The 18113-nt window shown below is 62.1% G+C and overlaps 3 protein-coding genes across 4 annotated transcripts; 2 read left to right on the plus strand and 1 right to left on the minus strand.

Annotated features, from left to right (window-relative positions):
* Positions 1-332: 332 nt before the first annotated feature.
* On the minus strand, positions 333-7431 carry LOC119710851 (prominin-2-like). The gene is made up of 23 exons (XM_038160315.1): positions 7059-7431; positions 6386-6435; positions 6078-6280; positions 5863-5983; positions 5621-5684; positions 5455-5544; positions 5152-5351; positions 4996-5070; positions 4855-4918; positions 4581-4740; positions 4340-4492; positions 3910-4033; positions 3308-3399; positions 3147-3231; positions 2897-3043; positions 2743-2814; positions 2577-2669; positions 2442-2495; positions 2048-2128; positions 1470-1538; positions 1259-1348; positions 1040-1146; positions 333-396 (listed from the first exon to the last, which is right to left on the minus strand). Exons 1-23 carry the CDS (start codon positions 7276-7278, stop codon positions 333-335), a joined length of 2478 nt encoding a protein of 825 aa, XP_038016243.1. The 5' UTR covers positions 7279-7431.
* Positions 7432-9670: 2239 nt separating this feature from the next.
* LOC119710961 (RNA/RNP complex-1-interacting phosphatase-like) lies at positions 9671-15470 on the plus strand. 2 transcript variants are annotated; one of them, XM_038160525.1, is made up of 8 exons: positions 9671-9801; positions 11014-11089; positions 11521-11652; positions 12493-12616; positions 12951-13011; positions 13934-13980; positions 14501-14573; positions 15258-15470. In XM_038160525.1, exons 1-8 carry the CDS (start codon positions 9767-9769, stop codon positions 15376-15378), a joined length of 669 nt encoding a protein of 222 aa, XP_038016453.1. In that variant the 5' UTR covers positions 9671-9766; the 3' UTR covers positions 15379-15470. The 2 variants fall into 2 exon arrangements, with proteins under 2 accessions (XP_038016453.1, XP_038016454.1); XM_038160526.1 differs by having other exon boundaries at positions 15270-15470.
* Positions 15449-18034, plus strand: LOC119710770 (trichohyalin-like). Its single transcript, XM_038160170.1, has 4 exons — positions 15449-15475; positions 15886-16762; positions 16880-17640; positions 18011-18034. The coding sequence occupies exons 2-4, from the start codon at positions 16240-16242 to the stop codon at positions 18032-18034; spliced, it is 1308 nt and encodes a 435-aa protein (XP_038016098.1). The 5' UTR covers positions 15449-15475; positions 15886-16239.
* The last annotated feature ends 79 nt before the right edge of the window (positions 18035-18113 follow it).

Genomic DNA, 18113 nt, shown 5'->3' on the forward strand with positions numbered 1-18113 from the left:
CAAAAGAGCCGGGGGCAGATTTTTGGGGAGGGTTTTAATGTGCCCCACACCGCCCAGGGGTGCCGGGAGTGGGGGATTGCTGTGGGGTGTGAGAGGGGTGGGGGAGCCTCCCCTTTCAGCCAGGCTCCAGGAGCCCCCCAGAGACCCCAAATCTCTGGGTGCCCCACGCCCGGGAAGGGTGCCAGACCCCAAAGGACACCGAGAAAGAGACGCCAGGGGGATCCAAAGCCCTGAGAGGTGCCGGAGGGATCCGGAGCTTTGGCACGGGTTTGGGGTTTGTGCTTTTGGGTTTGTGGCAGCTCCTGGGGCGCCGCACCCGGCAGAGCCTCGTCCTAGAGCTTGAGCGCCGTGACACGGGGGATGTGGAAGGGACAGGTCTCCTCTGACCCCGTGGAGCTGCAGAGGAGGAGAAACCCAGAGGGATGGTCAGGGAGGAATCCTCACCCCCGTCCCCTTGTCCCCATCATCCACGTGTCCTCCCCGTCCCCGTATCCCACTCATCCTCTTGTCCTCCTGCCCCGTGTCCTCCACATCCCCTTGTTCCCCAACCCCTCGTTCCCCATCCTCGTATCCCCCTCATCCTCTTGTCCTCCTGCCCCATGTGCTCCACATCCCCTTGTCCCCTACCCTCGTATCCTCCCCATCCCCTTGTCCCCCGTCCTCATATCCCCCGTGTCCCCTGGTCCTCCCCGTCCTCTTGTCCTCCTGCCCCGTGTCCTCCCCATCCCCTCGTCCCCGTGTCCCCCTGCTCCCCGTGTCCTCCCACCTCCTTCTCCTCCTGCCCCGTGTCCCCCTCGTCCCCCCGCTGTCCCCCTCGCCCCCGGTGTCCCCCTCGTCCCCCCGGTGTCCCCCCCGTCCCCGGTGTCCCCCTCGTCCCCGGTGTCCCCCTCGTCCCCCCGCTGTCCCCCTCGTCCCCCCGGTGTCCCCCTCGTCCCCCCGGTGTCCCCCCCGTCCCCGGTGTCCCCCTCGCCCCCGGTGTCCCCCTCGCCCCCGGTGTCCCCCCCGTCCCCGGTGTCCCCCGTCGCCGCCCGCCCCTCACATGAGGCGGTTGCGGATGGGGCGGAAGTGTTTGGTGAGCCTGACGGCGAAGATGATGCTGGGGATGAGGAAGAAGGTGCAGCAGCCCAGGCTGAACCAGAAGGCGTTCTGCGAGGAGAAGCCACCGGGCTGAGGGGCAGCCCCGGGGCCCCGGAGGGGTTCGGGGAGCCCCGGTTGTCCCGCAGCCGCTCCCCGGAGCCGCGCGGAGGGGGATCCTCACCCAGGGCTCAGCGATGCGGTCGCACAGGATGACCCGCCCGTTGTCCAGGGCCGTGGCCAGCGGCTGGCACGAAGCCACGTCCTCCCGCAGCTGCAACGAGGAGAGGACACGAGCATCACGCCGGGCTGCTGGCGTGCATTTTGCTCCCGGGGGCGATCCGTGGGGGCTCCTGGACCCCAAAAATCCCCGCGGGGTGACGGGGAGCGCTCACCGTCTGCCCGACCCAGTTGAGGTACTGGGCGAAATAGCGCAGCTCCTTCCTGGTGAAGCAGCCGAGCTCCTGGGCAGGGGGAGGGAAGGCAGCGTGGAGGGAACCTCGCACTTCCCAGCCCGGATTCAACCGCGCAGTTCCCAATTCCGATTCATCCCCGCACTCCCCATCCCCGCAGTTCCCCATCCCGCCTCCATCCCCTCATTTCCCATCCCGGCTCCATCCCCTCATTTCCCCATCCCGGCTCCATCCCCGCATTCCCCATCCCGGCTCCATCCCCGCATTCCTCCATCCCCGCATTCCCCATCCCGGCTCCATCCCCGCATTCCTCCATCCCCGCATTTCTCCATCCCGGCTCCATCCCCGCATTTTCCCATCCCGGCTCCATCCCCGCATTCCCCATCCCGGCTCCATCCCCGCATTTCCCCATCCCCGCACTCCCCAGCCCAGCTCCAGCCTCTCTCCGGGCTAACGCAGGCTGGCAAACGGGGGCTGAAGGCTCCCGGTGCCCTCCTCTCCCTCTTCCCTCCCGGCTGCGGGGGATTCGGCCCCCGCCGGTTCGCCCAGCCGCGCCTCACCTGCCGCAGGATCTGCTGGGCCTGCAGGGGCAGCCGGGCTTCCACCGAAGCCGTGGTGGCCAGCGTCCTCCTCACCCGCTCCTGGGGAAGCACAGCGAGGGCAGAGCATCCTCAGGGCCCAGAGCAGCGGGGTGGGAGCCCGAGGGGCGCAGGGAGCGGCCCCAAATTGGGTCTGGGTGCCCGGCAGGGAAAGGGGATGTGCCCTGAGCAGGAAAACCCCTCTATAGGGCGATTTCTGGTTTGTGGCAGCAAATCTAATCCCTGAAGGAGACCAGTTCTCCTGGCTGGCGTTTCTCCTGGCTCTCCCATCACCCTGCAGCTGTATTTTTTTTTGGCAGATGGGACCCATGGAGCACCACGAGTTTTTTTGGGGCTGGAAGAGACGCGTGAGTACCTTGAGGTGCGGTGCCAAGCGGGAGAGGAACTGGACGCTTTCCTCCAGCTTTGCCTGCGGGACGGGGAGGTGAGAAAGGCTCAGAAACCTCGTTGTCCCCTTCAAGGAGGTGCCACCAGCCCAGCACGGACTCACCACCAAAGCCTCCTGCGACTGCACCGTGGAGTTCTGCATGTGCCACAGCGCCCTGGCCTCCGCTGCGAGCCGCCCGGCCACCGTGCCGTTCCTCTGCGGGGCACAGCGGGGTCAGCCCGGCCCCGTGGCCACCGAGGGCTCCCCCTCTGCCCGCCCCACCGCTCACCTGCATCTTCTGCAGCCCCTCCAGGCTCCTCGCCAAGCCGGGCAGGCTGGTCTGCACCACGGGGATCTTCATCTGCGGGGAAACGGAGTCGGGGGCTGCCCAAAATGCAGCCGCACGCCCCGCAGCGGGCCTGGCTCACGGCGAGCACCCTCACCTCCTCCTGGAAGCGCCCGTAGTCCACCTCGTCCACCCCGCTGTGGGCAAAGGTCTCCAGGTCCTGCCTGCCCTCGCTGCGGAGCAGCCGCACGTCCCCCAGGTCCGCCGTGAAGTCTCCCAGGCGTTTTTGGAAGTCAGCCGTGTACTGCAGGGTGGGACGGGGCGTTCTGCGGGGCTCCCAGGAACCCCAGGAAAGCCCCTGCGTCCCCCTGCCGCCGCCAGCAGCTCCGGCTGGAGCCGGGCCTCACCTGCGGGGTTTTCAGGTGCTCATCCAGCTCGTAGGAGCTGTCGAGCTGCAGCACCTCCCAGAGCCCCGCGCCGCTCTTGCACTCCCTGGAAGGCAGAGGGGCGTCGGCGGAGGGACCCCAAAGCTGCCCTGGCGGCACGGGGCGGCTCCTGCGGCGCTCACCGGTACGCCGAGCTGAGGTTGGAGTCCCTCCGGAGGTTGAGCTGGCGGGTGAGGTTCATGGACGGGGGCAGATTCCCGGGGGTGTCGATGAACTGCGACAAAAGGGAGGAAAAACAGGGCCGGGGTAAGGCAGCGGCACTCCCAGCAGGCATCCTGGGGGTGCTCTGCCCTCGCAGGGGTATCCTGGGGGAGCTCATGGCAGCCTGAACTAATTTTGGGGTTATTTGGACATTTCCCACTGCGAGCCTGGCCAGGTGCGTTTGGAGGGACAGCCCCGTGTGTGGCGCTGCCATGGGGACAGTCCTGACCCCAGTCCCACTGCCCCAATCCCCCTCCCATGCCCATCACCCCCATCTGCCCACCCCGAGCACCCCGGGGGTGCCCAAGGACCGGGGAACAGCAATTGGGAAGTGAATTAACAGCACAAAGGCGATTCCCAGCTGATGATGCAAATCCGGGGAGCTAATCCCGAACTGAATCTTCTGCTCTAGGACCGGGCTTTTCCAGCTGCGTTTAGGGGGAGGACACAGAGCCTTTGGAGGTGTTTGGGTGCACGGAAGGAGAGATTTACAAGGGCGATGGGTGGATGCGTGGCCACCCACCTTATAAATCTCCTGGTTGACCCAATTCCTGCAAACCAGCGTCTGGATGTTGCCCCCGACCAGGAAGGTGGCGAAAACCAGGAGGATGAGGAGCCAGGAGAACAGGAAAGCCAAGCCCACGCCGCTGGAAGAGGGAGAGGAGGCGCGGCCGGTGGCTTCGCAGCCCCGAGCGGGCAGGAAGGGACCTGCCCGTCCAGCTGCAGCCCCGCGGCTCCTTCCCGAGCCCGGGCACGCCGGGCTGGGCAGGGCCCTGGCAGCGGGGAGTGCCGGGCAGCGGGAGCTGCCAGCTCCCAGGGAGGAGCAGCTTCTCCCAAAGCTGCCGGCGCAGGCGGTGGCTTCAAAAGCTTTTCCGCTGGGACCTCTCCCAGTCCCTCCCTTGGGCTTTTCTGGGGGGTGTGTGAGATGGAGCAGCCCCCCGATAAACTCTTACACCAGGAGGAACTTGGCGCCGGCCTCTCCTCGGCACTCGTAGTCGCTGGGGTCCTCCCGCTTGGAAAGCCCGTACGCCCCCAGGGCCATCCCCGTCACGTTGCAGGCGAGGATGAGGAGGATGATGGAGCACAGCACCGTGCCCGCCATCCACCTGCGGGGAAGAAGAGCGGCGAGGCACAGCCTCGAGACGCTGCGGGGCTGAGGCACCGGGGGCCCTTCTCTGCTGCCCCCGGGCTCACCTGTAGCGCTCGAAGCGCTCCGCCTCCCGCAGGTACGGCTGGCTCCGCTGCTCCGCCTCCGCCAGCGCCTCGCTCGCCGGCCGGGTGTAGTCGGGCAGGGGGAAGCCGTCGGCGATGGACTGCACCTTCTCCGCCGTGCGGGCCAGATCGGCCCGCAGATCTGCGGGGCCAAGGCCGGGCTGGAGGGCTGGGTGGTCCCCGCACCCCTCCCCGTGTCCCCAGAAGGATTCACCGCGTGGGGGATGTCCCCGCTCGGTGTGGCAGCCCCGCTCACCCTGGAGGAGCCGCGCCATCCTCTCCACGGCCAGCTCCGGGATGGAGTTGAAGGTGCCGTTGCCCTGCAGGGAAAGAGGGGGTGCTGAGCAGCTCCTGCGGGTGCTGGACCCCCCTCCATGCTTCACCCCGACCGCCCAACCTGGCGAATCATCTCCGCAAAGTCACTTCGGGGCAGACCGGCCAGCGCCTTCAACACCTTCTCCACCGACGGCACCTTGGGGCGGAGAAAGGACCCCGTGAGCGCCGGGGTGGCGGCGTGGGGAGGTGACCGGGGCCACCGGGAGCCCGTGCCCACCTTGCCGTAGTCGGCGCCCAGCTGCAGGCCCTGTGCCCTGCCCAGGGCGCTGGCGCAGGAGGTGCAGCGCGGGTCGTCGAGGAGCGCGACCACGCTGCGCCTCCGCTCCCGCAGCGCCGGCTCCAGCTCGGCCCGCGCCGCCGCCAGCGCCCGCGCCGTCCTGTGCGCGATCTGTAAATGGTGCAGCGAGGTCTGTAGGTCTTAAAGAGAAAGCCCAGGGCTAGGAAACGCCGCTCCGCTCGGAGCCCCGGCGAAGCTTCGGCCCCGCTGGCGGTGCCGGTGACTGCGGCGCTCCGGCCGTACCTGCTGCCCTGTCCTGCAGGTCGGCCAGCGCCGCGTAGGTCATGGCCTTGAGCTGCGCGTGGATGGAGAGCCCCACGCTCCGGCTGAGCCCTGCAAGGCACCGCGGCGCCGTCAGCACCGTGGCCGTCCCCGGGGCGAGCTCGGGGTGCTGCAGCGCCGCGCTCACCGGCCAGGTCGGAGATGATCTGCTTTCGGGGCACCTCGAACTTGTCCACCACCATCTGCACGCCCTGGCGGCAAAGAGGAGCCGGTCAGCCGGGGGCAGCGGCCGCCGGGAGGGGAGGGAGCCTCGCGTTGCCATTCGGAACGCATTGTTAACGCAGCCACGTCACCTCCTCCTGCCTGCCAAACCAACCCCTGAGGGGGACGCGGCCACCCCTGGGCAGGCGAGGCCGCTCGGGGACCCACCTGGGGGACGTTGGCGAGGTGCTGGCGCAGCGTGCGCAGGGTGGAGGGCACGGCCCCCAGCCCCGGCTCCATCTGCCCCTTCACCCTCTGGCTGGTGACCAAGGCGCAGGTGACGCTGGCCCTGCGGGGAGCGAGCGGGCGGTGACGGCGCGGTCCCGGCGGGACGCGGTTCCCCCCGGCCGGCGCGGGTTTTGGGGGTGATTCGGGGGACTCACAGGATGACGAGGGACGTGAAGGACAGGCAGGCCAGCAGGCAGCGGCGGCGGCAGCCCAGCGAGCGCCGGTGGGCGCGGAGGCGGCCCCCGCAGCGCCGCCGGCTCCGGCAGTAGCAGAAGCACATCCCGGCCACCGGCACGGCCACGGTGAAGAGCAGAGCCACGGCGGCGCAGACGACATAGCCCAGCTCGTACTGCACCACCTGCCAACGGGAGAGCCTCGCTGGCACCTCTGCACCGAGCTCCAGGCGCCCCGTGCCAGGCGGAAAACGTCCCCGTGGCATCCCCTGCCCCACGGCCCGGCTCACCTGCGATGTCCGCACCGAGCCGGGGTCGTTCAGGGCTGTCCTGAGCAGCTCTGCAAAAAAATGAATCACGGCACAGGCAGAGGAGGCCCCACCCGGTGCATCCCCAACCTTCCCGGGGCAGCAGCACCGGGACAGGGGCAGGACCCTCCTCTGAACCCTGGGGACCCCTGGAGCCGCTCTGGGACAGGGGCAGGACCCTCTTCTGAACCCTGGGGACCCCTGGAGCTGCTCTGGGATGTGGGGATCGCAGCCAGCAGAGCACCCACAGTCCTGGCAGCAGTGGGATTGCTTTGCTTGAGGTGAGGAATCCTTATCCAGCCCATGCTCACTTTGTATTTTTTCCCCTGGTAAACAGAGTGCCCTGCAGTTGGTTCAGGACAATTTTCTGGATTATTCCAGATCTGCCATTAGCTCAACGATCCTCCCGTTTTTAACCCATCCACATCCCAGGCAGGGAACGGGGACATTCACGGACCTATCACAAACATTTCTTTTGGGGCGAATCCCTCTGCCATTCATTATTTATCTGCCATTCATTATTTATCTGCCATTCAGAGTGGCCCGGCTACAAGCAACAACCTCAGGAAGAAGACGCGGCCGAATTAATCCCGTTTCTTCGCAGCCCCACTGGACTGGACGACCCCGGAGTCCTTTCCCCCGGCTCGGCGCTCACCTGTGGGCAGCGGGTTCTGCTGGATGAGGTCCAGGCAGCGCCGGACGAGCCCGTAGAGGGGATCGAGCGAGCTGGGCACGCGGTGCAGCGCCGGCACCCGGATCTCGGCGTGCCTGTCGGTGAAGCGCAGCACCCCTGCGGGGCTGCCCGCCTGGCACTGCTGCCCGCCGGCCCCTCGCAGCAGCATCGCCCAGCCCAGCAGCAGCCCGGCCGCCCGCATGGCTCCGGCGGTGGCCAGCGCGCAGCCGGGGCTCGCTCAGCCTGCGAGCGGCAGCAGCGGCATCGCCGGCCCCGCACGGCTCGCTCCGGCTGGGCTGCAGCTGCGGGAAACCTGCCTGACGGGTCAGCAAAGCCCAGACGCTGCCGTGGCTTGTTCCCCCCCCCCCGACGGGCTCCCCGGGGCGGCTGGGCTTGGCGGGGCTGCGCGGAGGCGTCTCCCAAATCATCCCGGGCTTGTTTCGCAAGCCCCGGCATCCCTGAGTCACCGCCGCGGGGTCCCCGCTGTCGAGGCATGTCCCCAAAGCCGCGGCGAAGCCTCCCCGGGGTTTTGGGGAGGGGGACGGGGGGGTGCTGAACCCCCTCTCCTTGGGCTGGACCCCACCACAGCTTGGCAGGAGGGATTTGGGATTTGGGGCATCGCCTGGGGGGCGGGAATGCCCTCGCGGGGGGACGCTCGTGTGGGGATGGGGCACCCGGGGGGTCAGAATCGCGCTTTGGAAAAGCATCCCGAGAGCTGGGGCAGCACCAGGGCGACAGAATCAGGAGGAGCACGCGGAGAGGGGCTCAGGGGCCCAGGCGGGTGTGAGAGGAGCTCTGCAGCCTCAGCCAGCGCCTGTCCCGCACCCCGCGGCTCCTTCCCAGGGCCCGGATCCCACTCGCCGGCACGGCTCGGGCTCTAATTACAGGCTGGGCTCGCAGCGCAGGAGGTCCAACCTGATCTCTCGGTGTGCGCGGGGGGAGCGGCCCCGCTGTGCCCAGACGGCCGCGGGGCATCCCGAGAGCCGCGACCCGGCTCGGCCGGGCGGGTCGGACCGGCCCTTCCCCTCCGCCCGCTGCCCACGCCCGGTCTCCGCGGCGTTGATGCTAATCCGCTGCCCCCCCGCCTCTGGAAAAGGGGCTTTCCGCCCAGCTGGAGGCGCCGCCGGCTCTTTTCCAGGCTCATCCCCACCACCCGCTTGGGAATGGGGTGCTGGGGATGGAAAAATCCCGTCTCGGCTGGGTTTGTCCCGTGCCAGGCCAGGAAATCCTGGGCTCTTCAGGGTTTCTGTGCCCGGCAAGGGAGCCCCGGCTGGTGCTGGGCAGTGAGGGATGCCAGGGCTGATTTGCCACCACGATTTCCCATTCTCACCGTGATTTCCCAACCACGGCCTAAAATTTCCCGTTCCCACGGTGATTTCCTAACCCCCAGCCTGGATTTCCCATTCCCACGAGGATTTCTCGTCCCACCGTGACTTCCACGTCCACGATGATTTCCCATCCCCATTCCCACGATGATTTCCCATCCCCATTTGACTTAAATGCCCACAACGATGATTTCCCATCCCCATTCCCATTTGACTTAAATGCCCACAACGATGATTTCCCATCCCCACAGTCGTTTCCCATCCCCACGAGGATTCCTCATTCCCATTCCCAGGATGATTTCCCATCCCCACAATCATTCCCCCTCTCCCACCACGATTTCCCACCGCGATTCCCCACACCCACGATGTTTTGCAGGGCCAACAAGGATATTTTTGGGGCCGGAGGTGATTTTTATGTCCAAGGGGAAGGGATGGAGCATCACCAGTGAGTGACCCTGCGTGCCACCCCACCCTGCCTAGTCTTAGGACGGGATGATTTTGGGATGATTTTGGGATGGTTTTGGGGTTTTTTTGTTCTCTCTCTTCCTGGCCCGTGGGACAGCTGCTGCTCCCAGCTGTGTTTGAAGTGCACCAGGACGATGTGGCCATTATGGGGTCTCACTTATGGGGTATTTGTGGGAATGGGGCAGTGATGCTGGTTCTGGTACCGGGGCAGTGATGCTGGTTCTGGTACCGGGGCAGTGATGCTGGTTCTGTACTGGTTCGGTGACCCCGGTTCCGTGACCCTGGTGTGGTGGCAATGGTTCGGTCCCGGTTCGGTGCCAGTTGGGTAGCCCCTGTTTGGTGGCCCCGATTCGGTGGCCCTGGTTCATTCCCAGTTCATTCCCGGTTCAGTCCCTGTTCGGTCCCGGTTCGTTTCCGGTTCGTTTCCGGTTCGGTCCCGGTTCGTTCCCGGCTCGGTTCCGGTTCGTTTCCGGTTCGATCCCGGTTCGTTTCCGGCTCAGTTCCGGTTCGTTTCTGGTTCGATCCCGGTTCGTTTCCGGTTCGGTCCCGGTTCGTTCCCGGCTCGGTTCCGGTTCTATCCCGGTTCGTTTCCGGCTCGGTTCCGGTTCGTTTCTGGTTCGATCCCGGTTCGTTTCCGGTTCGTTTCCGGTTCGGTTCCTGTTCGGTCCCGGTTCGTTCCCGGTTCGTTCCCGGTCCGGTCCCGGCCCGGTGTCGCTCTGTGGCTGCAGTACCGCCCGTGACCGCTACGCGGCGCGAGAACCCCGAAGCGCCGCGCGGGGAGGCGTGGCCTCTCTGCGATGGGCGTGGTCTCACCGTGGGGGGCGTGACTAGTGCGGCTCCGCGGCGGCGTGCGGCGGACGTGGAAGTGACGTCACGCGCGGGCGCGACGGCGTCGCCATCATGGCGGGCAGGGGGGCCTGCCGCGTCCCGGAGCGGTGAGCGCGGGGCCGCGGGGTGGGGGGGATGCACGGTGTGAGGGGATACAGGGGGTGAGGGGATACAGGGGGTGAGGGGATGCAGGGGGTGAGGAGATGCACGGTGTGAGGGGATACAGGGGGTGAGGGGATGCACGGTGTGAGGGGATACACGGTGTGAGGGGATACAGGGGGTGAGGGGATGCAGGGGGTGAGGAGATGCACGGTGTGAGGGGATGCAGGGGGTGAGGGGATGCACGGTGTGAGGGGATGCACGGTGTGAGGGGATACAGGGTGTGAGGGGATGCACGGTGTGAGGGGATACACGGTGTGAGGGGATACAGGGGGTGAGGGGATGCAGGGGGTGAGGAGATGCACGGTGTGAGGGGATGCAGGGGGTGAGGGGATGCACGGTGTGAGGGGATGCACGGTGTGAGGGGATACAGGGTGTGAGGGGATGCACGGTGTGAGGGGATACACGGTGTGAGGGGATACAGGGTGTGAGGGGATGCACGGTGTGAGGGGATACACGGTGTGAGGGGATGCACGGGGTGAGGGGATGCACGGTGTGAGGGGATGCAGGGAGTGAGGGGCTCTGGGGATGCAGGGTGTGAGGGGATGCACGGTGTGAGGGGCTCTGGGGATGCACGGTGTGAGGGGATGCACGGTGTGAGGGGATGCAGGGGGTGAGGGGATGCACGGTGTGAGGGGATGCACGGTGTGAGGGGCTCTGGGGATGCACGGTGTGAGGGGCCACACGGTGTGAGGGTCCCCGGGCCTGGGCACGCTTGAGGATCTCTGACCAGGGTGGGAGTTGAAGGTCCCTGAGCCTGGGGGGATTTGGGGGGTCTCAGGCTCGGTGGGGGTTTGAGGGGGAATTTGGGAATTCCGGGCCCGGGGGAGGTTTGAGGGTCCCCAGACCAGGGCCGTGCTTCCCAGGCCAGGGTGGGCTTGACAGTCCCCAGGACTGGCAGGAATTTGGGGTTCCTGGGCTGACAGGGTTTGAGGGGTCCCTAGGACTGGCAGGAATTTGGGGTCCCTGGGTTTGAGGGGTCCCCAGGGCTGGGATTTGGGTGGGGGGGGTCCCTGGCCATGGGGGACGTCTCGGCAGGGGGAGGCTGGGGGCTGTCAGTGCTGCTGAATTTGGGGTTCCCGGGCTGGGGGAGCTGTGCTGCCGCCTTTGGGGGGGCCGGGCCGGGGGTCCCTGCCCCGGGTGACCCCCCCCGGGCTCAGGTGGACGGAGTACACCCCGCTGGGCCGCAGGATGCCGGGCACGCGCTTCGTGGCCTTCAAGGTGCCCCTGAAGAAGGTGAGGGGGCCGGGGGCAGGGCTGCCTGGGGAATTCCTGATCCCAGAATCCAGAGCTGGGGCTGGGAGGCAGGGATGGGGCCAGGAGAGAGGGAACAGCCCCAGGGGGAATTTATTCCTTGGAGGAGCAGGGAACCAGGACAGGAGAGAGGGAACAGCCCCAGGGGGAATTTATTCCTTGGAGGGGCAGGGAAAGGGAAAAGGAGAGAGGGAACAGCCCCAGGGGGAATTTATTCCTTGGAGGGGCAGGGAATGGGGACAGGAGAGAGGGAACAGCCCCAGGGTGGGCACCAGGGGGAATTTATTCCTTGGAGGGTTGGAACAGGAGAGAGAGAACAGCCCCAGGGTGGGCACCAGCAGGGATTTATTCCTTGGAGGGTTGGGACAGGGACAGGAGAGAGGAAGCAGCCTCCAAGCCATGGTTTCCTGCAGAGCTTTGAGCAGAACCTTCTGCCAGAGGAGAGATTTTCCCCTCGAGACCTCCTCAGGAAGGTGCAGGAGAGGAAGGAGGAGCTGGGGCTGATCATCGACCTGACCTACACCACGCGCTACTACGGCCGCGAGGTCGGTGCGGGGCTGGGAACGCTCCTCAGAAACAGGGGCAGGGCTGGAGTCCCCTGCCAGGGGCTGATCCAGCTCTCCGACCCCCAGATCTTCCTGGAACCAGCCCGGATTTGGGGGTGCTGCTCAAATGGGGGTGCTGCTTGTGGGTTCTCCTGAGGGAAGAGCTCAAAGCTGGGGAATTCTCTTCAAAAGCAGCTCCCTGCAGAGGGGCAAGGCTGGAATCCTCTGCCAGGGGCTGATCCAGCTCTCCAACCCCAAATCCTCTGAACCAGCCCGGATTTGGGGGTGCTGCTCAGGTTGGGTTTGTGGGCTCTCCTGAGAGAAGAGCTGAGTGCTCAAAACTGGGGAATTCTCCTCAAAAACACCTCCCTGCAGAGGGGCAGGGCTGGAATCCTCTGCCAGGGGCTGAGCTGGAGTCTTTCAGGCCAGTGGGGTGTTTCTGATCAATTCTCCAACCCCAAATCCTCTGAAGCAGCCCAGGTTTGGGGGTGCTGCTCAGGTGGGGTTTTGGGCTCTCCTGAGAGAAGAGCTCAGAACTGGAGAGATGGGAATCCTTGTGTGAGGAAAACTGCTTTTTGTCTGGTTTATTTCCTGTGATTCTTTAATTAATGAGAAGTTTTGTGTGAGGAAAGCTCATCTTTTACTACCAGTGATTGTGTAATTAATAAGGATTTTTTTGTGTGAGGAAAACTCATCTTTTTCTGGTTTATTTCCTGTGATTCTTTAACTAATAAGCATTTTTTTGTGAGAAAAACTGTTTTTTTCTGGTCTACTCCCAGTGATTGTGTAACTAATGAGAATTTTGTGCTTTTTTTGGGAATGACTGCCTTTTCCCCTCAGGAGCTGCCCCCCACGCTGCGTTACTGCAAGATCCTGACCATGGGCCACGAGATCCCCAACAGGAAAACCTTCCTGAGGTTCAGATACCTCGTCAGGAGGTTCCTGATGGCCAACAAGGACAACGGTGAGCCTGCACGTCCCCTCCCGGCCCGGCTGGGCTCTCTCCCCCTCCTCTCCCGGCCTCCTCCAGGCAATCAATTGCATTTTCCTGGAAGGAATTCCCTCGGCTCTGCTGCTCCCGGGCAGGGATGGAGGCAGAACCCACCTGGGAGGGCTTTGGGGTCCCTCCCCCCCCAACTGAGCCAGAATTAACGAGCTGGGTGTTAATTAGAGCTGGGCACGGGGGTGTGTGAGGGTGTTGCTCTGTGCTGGTGGCACCGGGGGGGTTGGGGCACGGGGGCTCGTTCTGGGGACACTGGGGAGCAGCAGCAGCTCGGGGTGCCCTGTGTGTGTTGCAGATAAACTCATCGGGGTGCACTGCACGCACGGCCTCAACAGGACTGGCTACCTGCTCTGCAGGTGAGTTCTGCTCTGGCACTCCCAGTTCTCCTTGCCCAGGTGGGCTCAGTGGTGGCACTTCCAGGTCAGTCCTGGTGGCAGTGCCAGGTGAGTTCTGCTGGCAATGCCAGGTGAGTTTTGGTGGCAATTCCTGGTCAGTTCTGGTGGCAGTGCCAGGTGAGTTTTGGTGGCAATTCCTGGTCAGTTCTGGTGGCACTCCAGGTGCGTTCTCCTTGCCCAGGTGGTCTTAGTGGTGGCAATTCCAGGTCAGTTCTCCTGGTGGCAATTCCAGGTCAGTTCTGGTGGCAATTCCAGGTGAGTTCTTACCCAGAGGGGCTCAGCGGTGGCAATTCCTGGTGACTTCTCCTGGTGGCAATGCCAGGTGAGTTCTGGTGGCAATTCCAGGTGAGTTCTTGCCCTGGTGGGCTCAGTGGTGGCAATTCCAGGTCAGTTCTGGTGGCAGTTCCAGGTGAGCTCTCCTTGCCAGAGGGGCTCAGTGGTGTCACTCCAGGTGAGTTCGTTTTTGCCCAGGTGGGCTCAGTGGTGGCAGTTCCAGATCAGTTCTCCTGGTGGCAATTCCTGCTCAGTTTTGGTGGCACTCCAGGTGTGTTCTTGCCCCGGTGGGCTCCGTGGTGGCACTCCAGGAGCAAGCCATCGTGCAGTGATTTCTGACCCCAACCTTGCAAGGATCCCCAGCTTTTCTCAGGGGGCATTTTTCATCCCCAAACCCAGCATTAAAAGCTGATTCTCCATAAATAAAATATTAAAACCTCCCCAATCTTATTATTGTTTGAATCATCACCAACCCAGCAGTGCTTTCATAACCCTGATTTTATTGGAGATGTTTTTATTAATTGGAGATGTTTTTATTAATTGGAGATGTTTTTATTAATTAGAGATGTTATTTATTTATTTAATTAATTTATTTTTGCTGCTCTTTCAGGTACCTGATTGAAGTTGAAGGCATGGAACCAAATGCTGCCATAGAGTGTGAGCATCCTGCTGCGGGGGGCGGAATGTGCAGGGAAAATTTTAGGAGGAAACTTTTGAAACAGGTTTTTAAAAAAAAAAAAAAAGTACCTTTAAGTGGCTTTTCTTTTTATTTGGGATTTTTTTTTTGAGAAAAGTGGGAAAATTGTTGATTTAACAAAGTGTTTATGAGAAATGAATAATGTTCAACAATAGAACTTTTTGTTGTTTTCAAGAGGAGCTAATTTAAATTTAGAAGGTTGTTTGTGGGCTGTAGTTTGGTTTGCTTCGTTTATTATTATTTTCTTGGTGTTGGAGTGCAGTGGTTTAGGCTCTGGTGGGTTGTAGGTGCTTTTTTGGGTTTTAATTTAGAGTAGGTTTGAACAATTTAAAGAAAAAGAAAAATTAGAGTTCAGGGGACTTTTTTTTTTGTTTTATTTCACTAAAAATGAAGTGAAAATGGAATTTTTGGAGGATTTTCAGCTCTCAGCAGCCACAGGGTTTGTGTAACTCTTGTTGGGGTAACTCTGTGTGTCCCCAGTGTTCAACACATCTCGAGGGCACCCCATGGAGAGACCCAACTACATCCGAGACCTGCAGAGGAGAGCCCCGAGGTGAGCTGGGGAGCAGGGTGAGCTCAGGGTGAGCTGGGGCTCAGGGTGAGCTGGGTGAGCTGGGGCTCAGGGTGTGAGCAGGGTGAGCTGGGGCTCAGGGTGAGCTGGGGCTCAGGGCGAGCTGGGGCTCAGGGTGAGCTGGGGGCTCAGGGTGAGCTGGGGCTCAGGGTGAGCTGGGGCTCAGGGTGAGCTGGGGCTCAGGGTGAGCTGGGGCTCAGGGTGAGCTGGGGCTCAGGGTGAGCAGGGTGAGCTGGGGCTCAGGGTGAGCTGGGGCTCAGGGTGAGCTGGGCCCAGGGTGAGCTGGGGCTCAGGGTGAGCTGGGGCTCAGGGTGAGCAGGGTGAGCTGGGGCTCAGGGTGAGCTGGGGTTCAGGGCTAGCAGGGTGAGCTGGGGGCTCTGGAGCAGCTCCTGACCCCCAGGCTGGCTCCAGAGGGGAAACGGGAGAGCCCCTGGGGCTGGGGACTCACAGAGGGGCAGGGCTGGTGGGGTTGAGGGGGAAAATCCCCCCCTTGTGAGGGTTGGGAAGGGGCTGGGATGGAATTCCCAGGAAATCTGGGGCTGCTCCATCCCTGGGAATGTCCTGGAGCAGCCCGGGCTGGGGGAGGGTGTGCCTGGCTGGGATTTAAGATCCTTTCCAACCCAAACCACTCTGGGGGTTGGAGCTGGATGGAAAAACCCCCCCCAGGCCTCCTTTCAGGGTGTGGAAGAGCTGGTGGGATCCCTCAGCGGGTGAAAAACTCCGTGTTTTCCGCTGGGAACATCTGGAATTCTCTTTCAAATCCCCTCCAAAAGCCGCTGCGAGCTGAAGGATTCGGGCTCGGAGCTCAGGAAGAGCAGCAGCGCCCCAGCCAAGCCCCAGAAGCAGCTGGGGAAGCACCCCCAGCCCACCCTGGCAGTGCCCAGGTAGGTGTTTGCCCCTTCCCCTGCTCCAGGAGCCGCTCCTTCCCTTTGGGAGCGACCCCAGCTGGATTTTCCAGCCGGGAATCGCCGGGAATGGAGTGCCAGGGGAGCCAGCTGGGCACGGGGCTGCTCTTCCCCCAGCTGGGGTCTGAGCTCTGGCACCTCCTGGCTCTGGGGGAGCTCCCAAAGCAGCTGCAGGACACATCTGGGAGCCAGTGCTAGCTGTGGCACAGCTGTGGCTCCTTCCCCTCCTCCCCAGTCCCTGATGGAGATTGGAAATAATTCCTGATGGAAATCCTGTCGGAAATCAGGAGTGAGCCTCTCTGGGAGTTCAGGCTGCAGGAAAGGCTCTGGGTGCTCCCAGAGGGGCTCTGGGTGCTCCCCCAGCCCTTTTTTGGGGTGCTGATCCCCAGTTTCCCTGCAGGAACGCTGGCAGTGCCAGGCAGAGGCAGGGACAGGAGAAAAAGCCGGAACATCTGGAGCAGAGGAAGCAGAAGGAGCAGAATCATCTGGACCAGAATCATCTGGAGCAGAAGAAGCAGAAAAAACTGGAGCAGAAGGAGCAGAAAAAGCTGGAGGAGCTGGAGCAGAATCATCTGGAGCAGAATCATCTGGAGGTGGAGCATCTGGAGCAGAGGAAGCAGAAAAAGCTGAAACATCTCGAGCAGAGGAAGCAGAAGAAGCAGAATGGTCTGGAGCAGAATCATCTGGAGCTGGAGCAGAAGGAGCAGAGGAAGCAGAAAAAGCTGGAGCAGAAACATCTGGAAATGGAGCATCTGGAGCAGAATCATGTGGAGCAGAGGAAGCAGAAAAAGATGAAACATCTGGAGCAGAATCATCTGGAGGTGGAGCATCTGGAGCAGAGGAAGCAGAAAAAGCTGGAACGTCAGGAACAGAATGATCTGGAACAGAGGAAACAGAAAAAACTGGAGCTCCAGGAGCAGGAGCCTCTGGAGCAGAGGAAACAGAAAAAGCAGAATCATCTGGAGGTAGAACATCTGGAGCAGAGGAGGCAGAAGAAGCTGGAACATCTGGAGCAGAATCACCTGGAAATGGAGCATCAGGAGCAGAGGAGGCAGAAAAAAATGAAGGGAGAGCATGTGGAGCACAGGAAGCAGAAGAAGCAGAATCATCTGGAGGTAGAACAGCTGGAGCAAAGGAGGCAGGAAAAAATGGAGCTCCAGGAGCAGAGGAAGCAGAAAAAGCAGAATGGTCTGGAGCAGAATCATCCGGAGCTGGAGCATCTGGAAATGGAGCAGAAGGAGCAGAGGAAGCAGAAGAAACAGAAACATCTGAGGCAGGAGAAGCAGAGTCATCTGGAGCAGAATCATCTGGAGCAGGAGCATCTGGAGCAGAATCATCTGGAAATGGAGCACCAGGAGCAGAGGAAGCAGAAAAAGCTGAAACATCAGGAGCAGGAGCATCGGGAGCAGAATCATCTGGAAATGGAGCATCTGGAGGAGAGGAAGCAGAAGAAACAGAAACATCTGGAGCAGGAGAGGCAGAGTTATCTGGAGCAGAATCATCTGGAGGTGGAACATCTTGAGCAGAGGAAGCAGAAAAAGCTGGAGCATCTGGAGCAGAATCATCTGGAGGTGGAGCATCAGGAGGAGAAGAAACAGAAGAAGCTGAAACATCTGGAAATGGAGCATCTGGAGGGGAGGAAGCAGAGAAAGCTGGAGCTCCAGGAGCAGGAGCATCTGGAGCAGAGGAAACAGAGAAAACAGAATCATCAGGAGCAGAGGAAGAAGAATCATCAGGAGCAGGAGGAGCAGAATCATCAGGAGCAGAATCATCTGGAAATGGAGCATCTGGAGCAGGATCATGTGGAGCAGAGGAAACAGAAGAAGCTGGATAAGAGGAAGCAGAATCATCAGGAGCAGGATCATGTGGAGCAGAGGAAACAGAAGAAGCAGGATCATGTGGAGCAGAGGAAACAGAAGAAGCAGGATCATGTGGAGCAGAATCATCTGGAGCAGAAGAAGCAGAAGCAGCAGAATCATGTGGAGCAGGATCATCTGGAGCAGGATCCTGTAGAGCAGAGGAAGCAGAAGAAGCTGGATAAGAGGAAGCAGGGTCATCAGGAGCAGGATCCTGTGGAGCAGAGGAAGCAGAAGCAGCAGAGCTGCCTGGAGCAGCAGCAGCAGCCCCCGCAGCTGCCCCCCAGCGTGGGGACCCCCGGGAGCTGCTGCCTCTCCCCACCCCCCAAGAAGAAGAAGCAGCAGCCCCGGGAGCTGTGTCCCCCCCAGAGCCCCCAGCCCAGGAGAGCCCAGCGGGACGTGTCCTGACGGGGGAGCTCCACCGGGAGAGCCCTGCAGGGAGCAGCCGCGCGGGGCCGCTTTTAATCCGATTTTAATCCGCTTTTAATCCCATTTTTAATCTCGTTTTTAATCCTATTTTTCTCGCTGCCCACAGCTCTGGTGCTTTTCCACCAGGAGAGCCCCTCAGGGCGCAGCAGGAGCTGCCAGGCAGCAGGTTTTTAACAAAACCAGGGCTGGTTTTTAGTGTTTTTTCCTCGCAGCTCTGGGGCTTTCGCAGGAACGTTTGAATCTGGTGCTGTGAGGGATGCTGGAATTATCCTAAGGAAACGTCCTCAGGTATCCCTGGACCTTCAACAAAACGGGTTTTTGTTGATTTCTCA

The sequence above is a fragment of the Motacilla alba genome, chromosome 22 (genome assembly GCF_015832195.1).
Source record: "Motacilla alba alba isolate MOTALB_02 chromosome 22, Motacilla_alba_V1.0_pri, whole genome shotgun sequence".
Lineage (NCBI taxonomy): Eukaryota > Metazoa > Chordata > Aves > Passeriformes > Motacillidae > Motacilla > Motacilla alba.

What these genes read in the sequence shown, in the direction of transcription:
- LOC119710851 (XM_038160315.1), bottom strand. Translation starts at nt 7,278, where the DNA reads ATGCGGGCGGCCGGGCTGCTGCTGGGCTGGGCGATGCTGCTGCGAGGG. An exon ending in CCTGCAGGACAGGGCAGCAG is followed by an intron (nt 5,352 to 5,454) that starts GTACGGCCGGAG and finishes TTTCTCTTTAAG; the next exon opens with ACCTACAGACCTCGCTGCAC. An exon ending in AGCACCTGAAAACCCCGCAG is followed by an intron (nt 3,044 to 3,146) that starts GTGAGGCCCGGC and finishes CCCACCCTGCAG; the next exon opens with TACACGGCTGACTTCCAAAA.
- LOC119710961 (XM_038160525.1), top strand. Translation starts at nt 9,767, where the DNA reads ATGGCGGGCAGGGGGGCCTGCCGCGTCCCGGAGCG. An exon ending in GCCTGCCGCGTCCCGGAGCG is followed by an intron (nt 9,802 to 11,013) that starts GTGAGCGCGGGG and finishes CCCCGGGCTCAG; the next exon opens with GTGGACGGAGTACACCCCGC. An exon ending in CGCGCTACTACGGCCGCGAG is followed by an intron (nt 11,653 to 12,492) that starts GTCGGTGCGGGG and finishes TTTTCCCCTCAG; the next exon opens with GAGCTGCCCCCCACGCTGCG.
- LOC119710770 (XM_038160170.1), top strand. Translation starts at nt 16,240, where the DNA reads ATGGAGCATCTGGAGCAGAATCATGTGGAGCAGAGGAAGCAGAAAAAG. An exon ending in GAAGCAGAAGAAACAGAAAC is followed by an intron (nt 16,763 to 16,879) that starts ATCTGAGGCAGG and finishes AAAAGCTGAAAC; the next exon opens with ATCAGGAGCAGGAGCATCGG. An exon ending in CCCCGCAGCTGCCCCCCAGC is followed by an intron (nt 17,641 to 18,010) that starts GTGGGGACCCCC and finishes GGGCTTTCGCAG; the next exon opens with GAACGTTTGAATCTGGTGCT.